Source organism: Lytechinus pictus, chromosome 16 (assembly GCF_037042905.1).
Source record: "Lytechinus pictus isolate F3 Inbred chromosome 16, Lp3.0, whole genome shotgun sequence".
NCBI classification, from domain to species: domain Eukaryota; kingdom Metazoa; phylum Echinodermata; class Echinoidea; order Temnopleuroida; family Toxopneustidae; genus Lytechinus; species Lytechinus pictus.
In genome coordinates, this window is record NC_087260.1 from 4,659,623 (window position 1) to 4,672,977 (window position 13,355).

General features: G+C 36.5%; 1 protein-coding gene across 3 annotated transcripts in view; it reads right to left on the reverse strand.

Moving 5' to 3' along the window:
* LOC129279389 (major facilitator superfamily domain-containing protein 6-like) overlaps positions 1-13,355 on the reverse strand; it is a 38,107-nt gene that overhangs the window by 6,323 nt on the left and 18,429 nt on the right. Inside the window, exon 1 of one of the 3 annotated variants that reach the window (XM_054915482.2) lies at positions 9,061-9,694. The exons of 1 other annotated variant lie outside the window; for it this stretch is intronic. In XM_054915482.2, coding sequence (XP_054771457.2) covers positions 9,061-9,445 — 385 coding nt within the window. In that variant the 5' untranslated portion in view covers positions 9,446-9,694. Of the gene's footprint in view, positions 1-9,060; positions 9,695-13,355 lie in introns of those variants that run through there. One more of the 3 variants, XM_064111419.1, reaches the window with a different exon arrangement.

The following is a 13,355-nucleotide window of genomic DNA, read 5'->3' on the forward strand; positions in this document are numbered from 1 at the left end:
GATCTTTGGAGGATATGATCATGGACCTATGAAGAGATCGATGGACATTCATCGCTTAGATAATGAATTCACTAATAGGTGACTGCAATTGTCATCTGAATAACTTTATCTTCATACTAGTCTTCTTTGGTCCTATATGATCGTCACCGTGAGAAGAGACTGAAGCAGTTCGTGATTGGACATTTATATTTCACAAATTATATGCGCAGTTGATAGCAAACCAATGAAATAATGGAAAATCGATTTGCAGTTTTTGTTTACCTTTGGTAATCTTAGTTCCATGTGTTTTATTTCGGGAAATGTCTGCATATTTTGATATAGAGGCAATATTGTGATTGATTGTTTACCATTTAAAATTCAAATTTCCCAAGTTTCTCCATACTATTCCAGATATACGTGGCTCATAACATGTATAGATCGTGTATCTCTCAATGTTATTTAGGTCCTTATGTGTTAGCGGTAGTTAGCGAATCGAATAATATCATATTTTATATCATAAAAATCGTCTGCTTCTCAAGTTTGCTGCTCCATTTGCTCAGCATGTTTACTGAAAGGCACATGCTGAAACAGGGTATCAGCCAACAAAAATCAAGACCGGGAAACTGTTCCGTCTTTGAGTGATCAGATACCCTTGGTAGTCATGGTAATTGTTATTGTAACAACACCTGTATGTACCCATTAAGATGCACATACAAAACCAGGTGACGGTGACTATCATTGGATCAAAGAAATGCTCGCGTTAATCATCCATCTTTTCATAGGTCCATGATATGATGCAGTTATTGCAAGGGATCATCCTCGTCCTCCTCCTTTTCCCGTTCCATGTTCCACGAAAATACATGATAGGCCTACATGATTGTTGTCTTTTCTGTTTAAAAATCCCTCCTTGTTTACAAGCGATAAAAATGAGATATACATGCGTTACAAATGATCGACAAAATAGAAAATAAAGATTCACAGGCCTATGGTAGTGTAGTGATATATACGCGATCACTAAATTTGAAAGGTAAACGTTAAGGGCCCTTTTAATGAAAAAACAACCATTGTGGAGAAAGGGCGCTGGATCAAATCATCATCATCAAATTAAAAATAATTAATTCATAATGAATAATTGAAACAAATTAAAAATAAAATAACAAATGAATTAATGTATGAAATAAAAAAAGTTAAATAAGACAAAAGAAATATCGTATGGAAAATGGTAATAAATGGTTCGGTTGCTTCATAACACATTCCTAAGGACATAATGTTGTGTATTGTAATTGTATCCAATCTCAACTTTCATTATATCTACTAGGCCAATGAAACATTCATTTAATGTGTCACACATGTCTTCTGAAATTTGGGCATATATTTTGTTTAAAAAAAAATTAAGTTAAGACTGTCCTGGTAGTAGGGGAAGCGAAGCTACTGTGAAGCATGCATTATGCTCTACAAACAAATATTAGAGGCAACAGAGGAATACATCAAGAAAATTGCATTCATCATCCTATTCGATGGGAAAATGAAGTTTTCATCAATAGAAGTGTAAGAAACATTTCTCCCCATAAGGACATTATATTGCGACAAAGTGATAGTGCCATCAGCAGAATAATTTCTATCTGATTTGGACATGCCAAGAAGTATTGGAGGCATATGTAAGGAAGAAGCATATCAGAACTTAATGATACTGTTCTATGGCCGGGTATGGATCACGTCCAGCCAACCCTGATATTACAAGTGCTTCATATGTATGTGACAAAGTCAGCTGCGCATAGTCCTCCAAGATCTTTTAAGTCATGATAGATCTTGAAGCTGCAGGATCCCAGTCAAAACACCTGCAGTCGGAACTGACAGGTCTAAATCAACTTCTGCAAGAGCTTTCAAGTCATGATTGATCACGGAGCTGCAGGATCCAGGCCAACACGCCTGAAACAAAACTGACCGGTCCAAATCAACTCTTGCGAGATCTTTGACGTGATGATAAATCCTTGAGCTGCAGGATTGATCCAGGTCAAAACACATGGAAAAATAACAGACAGGTCCAAATCAACTTCTGCAGGATTTCGTCGTGATATATCAATCATATAGCTGCATTTTCAAGGCCAACACGCCTGAAACAGACATGACCGGTCCAAATCAACTTTGCAAGATATTTGACGTGATGATAAATTCTGGAGCTGCAGGACTGATCCAGGTAAAAACACCTGGAAACAGAACAGACAGGTCCTAATCCACTTCTGCAGGATTGAGTCGAGATAGATCAATAGATGCAGCCTCATGCAGGATCCAGGCTAACATGCCTCGAAATGGAACTGACCGGTCTAAATCAACTCTGGCAAGATCTTTCACGTCATGATAGATCCCAAGCTGCAGGATTGATCCAGGTCAAAACACCTGGAATCGGAATTCAATGATCCAAATCAACTCTAACAGATCTATCACTTCATGATAGATCCCGGAGCTGCGCAGGATTGATCCAAGTAAAAAAACGTTGAGACGGAACTGCCAAGTCAAAATCAACTCCTGCACGTAGCATTATAGGTCCGGGAACAGCATGGAGAACTAATAATATCTTCATTGTAGGCTACGGAAGGGAGGGGTAAAACCAAGACCTTTCAAGCGACCGACTACTGTTAGCAAGGTATAAAACAGTATCCATGCAAGCATTCATTTGAAAATTACATTCTGGCGAGATTTTGGTGTTTGAAATGATTTTAAACTTTAGTTGACTGAATCAATTCTTTGCGGTCATTCTTTCACCTCTCCAAGATCAGAGATGTTTAGGTTGTAAGAACCCATGACTTCCTGGTGAGCTCTTGTAACCGTTCTTCTACAAGAGTAACCTCTCGTTAAATTGTTATTTTTGTGGAATTCTTTCCAAGGGCATTTATAGGTATACAGCGCCACATTGGAAAATAGCCACAAATTTACAGAATGTCAACGGTTTCTAGACTTTGGATTCTCGATGATACAAGTGTCCGAGTCGATAAATTCTACCTTTATTGTCAATCTCTCAGATAAGTAATCATGAGGTCTATTATCATTCAGTGATTAGTATGTAACTACATAGTAATAACAAACATTAACAATTAGCCCTCTACTATGAAAGACACCAAATAATTTAATCAATGGTTCATCTTTTACATAATTATGTTTAGGTTAATCCCTAATAATTATGGTTTCCAAATGGAGAAAGATTTGTGAGTTTTTTTAACATGCAACAAATATTATTATGCCAATGATGTGGAACCCATAGACATCGTTTTTTAAATATATACCATATATGAGGTAGTTTAATTTGTGCAAGGTTTTATGTTTTTAAGCATCTACTAGTATTAGTACCTCTTAAACGCATTAATAATCTTACCATATGGCCTTTAACAATCGGTTGCCAAACATGTTACTTAGCAACTGGTACTTATCATTGGCGGGTAAATATGGTATACATGTTCCTGCATGGGTTGTTGTGATTAATGTATTAATGCTTAAATAGAAAAGATGTGGTGGCTCATAGAAATTATAATCATAAAAAAACCCTATAAGTATAGGTTATTGAGAAAATGTTACCTAGCAACCGTTGCTTTGGTGCTAATTGGGTCTACCAATGGGAACATTCATCATATAAGGAATCTATACTGATCTGAATACTATCTGGAGGGGCGGTCACACGCTGATTGACTATTCAGAAATGAAGTCACCGACGCGGAGGCCACATTGGGACTATCAAAAACACGTCTGTTTTGCACTAGAAGGCATTGGCTTCCAATCTACTTTTCACTAATACTATAAAATTCTGAGATTTTTCAACTTAATTTTTTGCTAGAAACTTGTAATAGACGCTCGGCTTATATGTGTACTAGTTATTAATAAGTTTTGATACAAGATACAACAAACGGAAGGGGGGTGAAGGAGTTATAGTCCCATATGTTACATTTCGTTTGAGCGCAATAAATAACAATGCTCCAGAGAGGATACTCCATATGTCACCAGGCATGGCAAACCATTAGAAGTCTCCAGGGGTGAATTTTCAGTTCAATAGTCTTATTGAAATGAGTGATTCTTAGCTTTGAAAATATCATATAACTCACAAACAATACGATCAGGTGAACGTTATATCAGTATTGTACTCAAAGATTGAAAGATAAATTGATCTTTATGGTCCATTTTGAAGTTACCAGCCTGGTGGGTGTTTCATAAAGCTGTTCATAAGTTAAGAGCGTCTTTAAGAACGACTGTTGATCCTTTCTTACGCGCAAAACCCTCGCCTATATGAACGTTTTTGTGTATACCATTTACCCATTTACCACAAGAAAAGATCACAAGTCGTTCTTAAAGTCGCTCAAATTATCTTACGAACAGCTTTATGAAACGGCCCCCGGGTGTTCAATTTGCAGAAGCTGCGGAACGGGGGGGGGGGCAGATGTGAGTTTTTGCATGGCCACCCCCATACTTTTGAAACCGTTCTGCAGCTCCTGCCTTTTAATGACAACGCCCCATTCCCTTCCAAACATCAATTGCTTATTCAGGATATTCGTTTAAAATGCCCCTGCTTTTAAAGAAAAATAAAATCAATACTGAGGGGACTAAATTTCCTAAAATAGAAATTAACATTTATTGATTTAAACACAGGTTTTATGATTCAATAACCCCCCTGGTCATTCTCTCAGTGATAGCTACCTTCTCTCTTTTCATTTCTCATTTTGCTCTCATCACATACAAATTATCATGTATCCTGTACGTGCCGAATACTTTTCTCCCAATTAAAAGACTTATCATAAATACTTTTGCAGCATAGCCTACAACAAATTTCTCAAATTTTATCCTCCTGTACAAGCAGTCACTTTACTTTCTTCATACTCTACTAGGTCTTTGCCGAACTTCGTTCAGACGTGACAACAAAAACCGAATCCTCATATTAATGAATTTCAGTATGCAACCAAACGCAGACATTTGACATTTTCTGAACAGCATAAAAGGGTTGTATGAATTTAAGCCCCCATCACATTTATTCGGAATCAGCAGGAATCAAGCAGAAGCTGGAAAGAAAAAAATATTCAAAAAATCTAGAAATTTTTGGGAGGAACTTATGAATTCACCAAACTGGAGTTGAAATTCAGTAAATTGACCACGTGTTTCATCATACACTAGTCAAAATGAACCGCAATGGAGTCAGATTGATAATTCGTGCTACGTTCTTGGACATTCTAGGGGCATTCTAAATATCCTGACTGCATTCTGAGTGCATTCGAAATATTTTTGTCATTTCTTTTGGCCGTCCCGAAGGTTTTGGTCATGTTCAAAACATTCGAGGGATATTTTCGAACGGTGTTCGAAGTAGATTTAAATGACCAACTGGTGGTCAAACAATAGTCCTTTCATTCAGGCCAATTCTGCTTGATTCGGAATAAGTGTGATGGGGGCTTAAGGGAATGTCAACGAAAAATATTTTAGTCCGAAAGTATATATCCAACGACATTCCAGTCGCTTGGAACATATTATGTTGATTCAACGGAAATAGACTCTTTATAGAAATACATGCATCAATTGATCCTTGATGCAGACATTATCACGTGCAAGCTGTTTCGGAAGTATATTTTTTAGAATTGTTTTTTTCATTATCAATACATTTCGTTTGGTCTTTCAGTGGGTAGTGCACCCCCCCCCCGGCCCGGGGGGGGGGGGGGCACTCAGTATATAATGCATAGTGGGTATGTGCCGCGGAGGGGACCCCCATTTTTACACTCAAATTTCCGTTCAGGCATATCATTTTTTGTCTTATTGAGAAAAAGACCAAAGAAAGCCGCTCCAAAGCATAGCATTTTCTTCTTATCGAGAAAAAGAAGAAATAAATCCGCTCCAAGGCTTCGCATATTTTCCGTTACGCTGTTCCGGTCGCATTGTTCTGCTACAATCAGCCGCAATTTTGGTGAAAAGCGGCCGCAGAGCGCTGTCCGACCATCGCCTCTGCACTAGCGCACCCGGCGCCCGTGCCGCTGGCGCGTTTCCGTTTTACACCCTGGCGAAGGCATTTTCCGCAAAAATAGCCACAAAGCGACTAGTGAAGAGTCTACACACGTCGCTGGTTGCAGCGTGCGACACACCACCGCATGCAATCAGCACAGTTACTGATCAGAGCACAGAGTTCCTCGGCATTTAATGTCCAGAGAGCAGTCATATGAGTGAAATCCGAACATGCTTTTGCAGTTACGTTTTTTTTAATGAAAGTTAATGACAGACAAAATCAAAATAAACAGATACCTATAATAGAAAGACAAATTGAAGTGTGATGGATTGATACACATAGATGCCGAAAGATAGATATATAGAAGACTGATAAATAGATAGAGACATAGATAGATAGATAGATAGATAGATAGATAGAAATAGAGAGTGAGAGAAAGACATGCAGAGAGATGGATAAATATAGATAGATGGGGGAGAGAACTTGAGAGAGGGGGAGAGAGATGTTATAGATAGATAGATAGATGCATGGACGGATAAAGAGAGATAGAGAAAGAGAAAAAAAGACAGATGGATAGATAGATAGAGAGAGAGGGAGAGAGAGAGCATTAGAGAGATAGATAGATGTTAGATAGATAAGTAAAGAATGAGAGAGACATAGAAGATAGACAAATTAAAAGATAGATAGATAGATAGATAATGTAGTTACATAAATAGATAGATAAATAGATAGATAGATAGATAGAGAGAAATGCAGACAGATAGATAGATAGATAGATAGAGGGGGAGAGAGAGAGATATATAGATAGATATAAGATAAAGAATGAGAGATCGAGACAGAGAAGATAGACAAATTAACAGATAGATAGATACTGTAGTTACATAGATAGATAGATAGAGGGAGAGAGGGAGATAGACAATTTGAGAGATAGATAGATAAAGAATGAGAGAGACAGAGAAAAAAAGACAGACAGATTGATAGATAGATAGATACTGTAGTTACATAGATAGATAAGTAGATAGAAGATAGATAGATGGGGGAGAGAACTTGAGAGATGGAGAGATATGTTATAGATAGATAGATATATGGACGGAAAAAAAAGGAATAGAGAAAGAGAGGAGATAACAAAAGACAGACAGATGGATAGATAGATAGAGGGAGATATCTAGAGAATTTGAGAGATAGATGTTCTGCGGATATCTTCGGTGCGGACTTTTGGATCGCGCGCCCAGCTGATTATGTAAACAAACGTAGACGTAGACTCTTCACTAGTCGCTTTGTGGCTATTTTTGCGGAAAATGCCTTCGCCAGGGTGTAAAACGGAAACGCGCGTGCCGCGCGGCTAGCTGCAAAGCAGCTGTATGCACGTTCCATAGGGGTGCATACGCACTCACACGCAGGGACCCGTTCCAAGGACCCCCGTTCTCACAAACATTTGTAGTTCCGAAGCCCGTTCCGAGGACCCTCCTTTTTTTACAATAAGCCCGCTCCAAGGCCCCCGTTTTTTGTCTCGCCCGCGGCACATACCCACTACTTTTTGGTCGAGTGCCCCCCCCCCCCGGGGGTAGTGCAATGATCGAGGTGTTTTGTCATGTCAATGCATACATTATCTTTTGGTTTCAAGGTTTCAAGGTTTCAAGCTACACTGACTGCCTCCTTCAATCCTGAAGATTATTGCAGTATTGTAGTACCGGGGACCGGCAGGTGCAATACACCGGGTGAACACCCTACTCTTTGACGAATAGTGTATTGGTTTTAACGTGCATAGGTTGTGACTCTCCTATACACGGGACCAACATTTGCGTCCTTTCCGATGGACGGAGTGTTTTCCAACTGTATACACACCTGCACTAAATACAGAGGCGAGGCACGCTTACACACACCGCTATAGCATCAGATTTTTTTGTTAAACGCTGCATGCAGAAAATGAACCACGAATAACGCGATATAAAATATTTATGCATCGATAGATAGATAAATGGTATTTATTGTGATAAGGCTGAAATACACGAATTTGTAAAGAAAAAAAAGAAACAACAGTAACAAAGTATACCAATGTATAATATTGGAAAAGGGATACATAAATAAATGTATACAGAGGGAGAAGTAATGTCAAAAGGAGGAATGAGGAAAGGTTAGGAACTAAAGGTACATACTTTTAGCATAATGAACATTTTAACATAAATATATATTTAACCAATGTTGAATGAATAATAATAGATTAAAGAGTGGATTGTATGAATGAATACTTGCCCTTTTTTTTAGAAAAGAAACAAACGAAAGCTATTAATTAGGGTCAAATTGAAGGAGGAAAACATGTATACCATACAAAGGATTTCTAAATGAAACAGTAATCTGAGTTGGGATTGTTCTCGATATGCTTGATAATGATTCTAAAGAAACACTGTGTTGATGGTAACAATAATCTGATAATAGTTGTAGAAAACGGAGTCATGAATGATAATCATAAAGAATTATTTCAAAAGGAATTAAAAACAAAAATAAGAGGACGTTGAAGTAATATGATCTGTACAAAAAATATATATATAAATTAACGTGGGTTATATAAAATCATGAGCCAGTGACTTTTCGGAAAAGAAAGTTTAATGATCACTGCAGAAATTAACAATTACAAAAATATTTCAAAAGTCAGTTACAGTTCAAGAGAAGCGACAAATAAAACAACAAAGGTATAAAAACTATAAACATATATATATCGAAAAATGCATACTGAAATTGAATTTGAACAAATCTTTGTGTATTTTCGTCCCTATATGACTTGCTGTCTTACAATATGTTAAATAACTAATGATATGATCATTCCCTTAACCTATAATAAGTGTTACTTTTCACGTTATACGCATATTCATATTTATTTTGCATTAGCCGATGAAGAGAGCTTCTCGGCAGATTTTCAATAATTTTCTTAACTTTTCGTCGAGCATTTAAATCAATATTGTGTCTTTTTTTCTCTGATTATTAATCACTTTCCCTGGAAATGAAATATATAAAAATATGAACAAATAATTATTTGATACACGAATCTGAAACGTCCTTTCTTTGACGGAAATGCCCAGAGGAAAAATATATTGGGAGCACCGCTACGGATATCTTACCCTCCAATTTATTTTTACTACCATTTCTGTCTTGGTTGTCTCTGGATTCATGTTCATCATCATCATCATGACAAATATCGTTATTTTGGGTCGCGTTGTAATCCTTATCGATTCGAGAAAACCGTTCATTCAATGGTTGACGTAGCTGCTCAAGTTCAAGAACCGCTGATCCTTCACTTAAAGTTTTAGAAAGTTCTATCCCGTGATCATCGCCTTCGTTCTTATTGGCCTGTTGGTGGTCGACGAAGAAGTGATCGTCGGTATCGACATCCTTCTCCTCCTCTTTAAACTTCCCATGCTCTGTCATTTTAGCTGTATCAGCTCTGACATCACCATATGTCCCGACAGCTTGGACGCCATGACTGTCGTCACTGTCCCTATCCATGCTGCACCTAAAGTACAGTTTATCACGAGAGCTTGAATTAAACGAATAGGCTTAAATATCTATATCGAGTTCCTATAGTTTGTCTGGTTCAGCGATCTTAGTGATGCAAGATTACTGTTGTCAGAAATTTTAAAGTTGCCTGCCTGTCGATTTAAATGGCAATTTACGAAAGAGTGCACCCGAAGTTGGGAGCAAACGTATAAACCTTGGAGTCGGGTGCATTAATACAAATAATGAATGTTTATGAGTGCACTGGACAGAATACTTCATGAGGTGAAACTGAAATGATCCATTCAACGAGGCATTTGTAGTTCCGAAGCCCGTTCCGAGGACCCTCCTTTTTACAATAAGCCCGGTCCAAGGCCTCCGTTTACAAAATGTAAACAACAGCTTTTAGCAGCCGACTAGTAAAATACGGGTGAAAAACATTTTTCAGTCCACCCACCCCTAAATTTTCATGCTTCCGCCGCCAATATAATCAACATATGGATAGTGCAAAACACCATGTCAAGAGTGCTCGACTATATATAGGAGCAATAAATAAACAAGTAGAAATTAGTGTTCATGCACTACACACACACACACACACACACCCACCCCCCCCCCACACACACACACACACACACGACCTGTCAGGATGAATAAGTACTGGAAAACAAACAAACAAGTTCATATCTAGTCCATTAAATTTATAATGTATCATTAATCAACATTTATTGACAATCTCTTTGACGATATTGATCAATAAATTCCACATATCAAAGAGAATATATAGGAAATTCATAAATAAACTGCAACAATTTTGAGTTGGATTCAATTCTACAAGAACCTGCAGTATAAACTTGCAGTAGTGTAGCGCAACTTTAAAAACCTTAAATATGGATCATAAAAAAACAGACTGAATTCTTACTCTGAAATATTAATCATAAAGTCCTTTTAAAGGTATTGTTTAACTTTGTGAGCAGCCGATTTAAAAAATTCTCAAACCAAGATGAAACATGTGTACAAGTGCATGTATTAGAACTAATAAACCCTGAAAACAACCAATATTGAGAATGAAAAGCTAAAACTACATGGCAAACCCCAATTTTGTAAATAGGCGTCTTATAGACACCTAAATAGTACACATAAGTGTATGGGATGAAATTAAGATGGTGTTTTCGGTCACTTTATATTTTAATTTTTGAAGCACTAAATAATTATTTTCGAACACAATTTTTTCTGGGCTTCATTTTTTGTAACATATCACAGACACAGGTGACAAGTGTGACCTTCTAGCTCAGATTTTTTAAAAGTCAAACCAATGTTAACCAATCACTTTAAACACCAAAACAATAAAGAAAACAAACGGTGGATAAATAGAGCGTTTGATGATGTCTTAGCATTAACAACTTTAAGTGGGCAATAAGCTTTACGAGTCGAAGAGTGGTATATTTAATTTCTAAGTTTAAGAACTACATCGTAAATACCAAAGCCTATATCATACAGGGTCTATGTTTGTTTGTATATGATTATGAAGTTAAACCCTACGCAGATTTGAGTGTGAAGTATCCATCAGTCAGATCAGCTTACTTCCAAAATGGTTTGTGTCGGATTATTACTTTCATTCTTCTGGCTTGGTAAAAATCAGTCATTTTGTTTTCCATCATAGAAATTAGAGCCATTCAATATTATTATTATTACCTATAGGCCCACAACTGTATGATATGTAATACACGGAATTATTTGTACTGAGCAGTTTATGCCTTTTTGCCTGTTGGTACATCTGAATTCAGAATATTCGTTAACTTGATGAAGTAATCCTGGCTAAGTATTTAGGGCGTAAAGTGTGTGACAAAGTGACAATGACAATATGTGATTTTTATTTTCTCAGTTTACATTTACAATCAGAACAATAATTTGAATATCTACAGTTTCATATACAAATTTTACATTAATTCAGTAACAATTTTTAGATATATGAAGAAAAAATGACAAAAAGAACAAATAAATAAATAGATAAATAAAATGCAAATAATGAATAAATTGTCAAAAAAGTGGCCATCTACAAAAACTACACCAAATATTATCGCCAGGTCCGGAAATTTTAGTGTACATCTGCATGGCATAAACTAACTTACGTAGGCCTACAGTGAATAAAAAACAATAACAAAAACAAAATCAGTAAATAAATTATTTCAAGTGGAAATAAAAATTAGAAATCGCGTGCTTTAAAATTGTGCTGTCATATGATACAATTATGTTCACATCGAATAGACCTGTCTACTTTGAACTGAAGTGAAGCATTATTTTTCTACAAATTTTGCTAAATTTGTTAAATCTTTGACATTAGCAGTAATAAATAATTCATTCATCTTCAACGGCCTATTTCTGAATTACATTTTCAGGTATTTTCTTTTTTTCATTGTTGAAAACAATGCATTCAAACAAATAATGATATTCATCACCAATGTTAGAGTCCTTGAATTACAAATTGTACCACAACAATCTGATCTGCTATACCATTAAATCTTCCAGTTACAACGGGAAGTCAATGATTTCCACACCTAAACTTTATTAAGGTAGTTCGATACACCCAAAAATATTGGGTAAAAGTGCTCAATGAGGGTAATTATGTGTCCAACAAACACTGGGCATTTCTTTTTGGCATTTTTATTTATACAGTATGATGAAATTTTTGTTCCCGTTTTAAAGTAATTCCTGGTTATTTTTAACCTTACTGGACAATACTAGTATGCTTCCCGCATATAATACTGCACCAAATTGATTTGAGACATAATTACCCTCGTCCTGGTTAAAATTTTACCCAATATTTTTGGCAGTGTATGGGTCTGGTAGCTTTAAGATATATGATGCTAACTTCAAGATATTTTTAAAGATACGATAATTAATGCAAATTGGTATCTCTTGTATCGTTTCCCGCAATTTTTTAAAAAGTGTATTGCTGAATTTCAACTTGATATTCATTTTAACTTGATATTCATTTTGAATCAATATTTATCCAATTTGCAATATTCATACCACAAGTTCGACATCCCTAGAGAATTAAGAATCTGTTTAATTTTGAGATCCACTGTGAAGAATATATGTCTGAATCACTTAACATTTGATGATCTTGCAAGCAATAGTTGTCGAAAGCTTGAATTACTTTCCTGTTATAGTTCTCAGCCAGATGTTCAGCATATTCTTTTCTTGTAATGTTTTTACAAAAATAAAATCTTCCCAGCTCACCCAAGACCAAACAGTGTGCAGTAGTTTTGTTCAATCGTAACAAGTGTTTACAAAACTGCATGTAATTTCTCTATTTGGTGAAGGCCTTCACATCCCCAAATCTCACAGCCATATAAAAGAATACACTCTAAAAAACGAAGAGCTAATTTATTTTATAGCTCAGTCGGTAGAACGGCCGAAGGGGGTCGGATTCCGGGGACCCGGGTTCGATTCCCACTTTATGCGCTAGTGCCCTTTTGTAATGCATTAATCCTCATTACCAGGTCCCTCGGAAAGGACCTTAAGACGTCGGTACTGTGGTTGCTTGCTTACAAGCATTCATGCTTTCTTAACAATCAGGTATAAAAAAAATCACCACCATTTACCATTAAATAGACATGGTACTTTGCATCCAGATTAACTACATCTGTTTTTTTTTCAGTCGTTTTCACGTGGTAGCAAATGAAATGTAAAAGTAATTACAGATCAATCATTCTCTGATTACAGGGGCGCGGATCCAGGATTTTCCAAAGGAGGGGGGGCAAATTTTTCGGAGGAAAATTTTGACAAGGCCCCCCAAAAAAGATTTTCAACCAAAAATTAAGGATATTTCGTACCCGAAAAAATTGACAAGCAAAAAAAAAGGTTTTCAACCACAAATAAATGATATTTTGTACCCGAAAAATTAGACAAGGCAAAA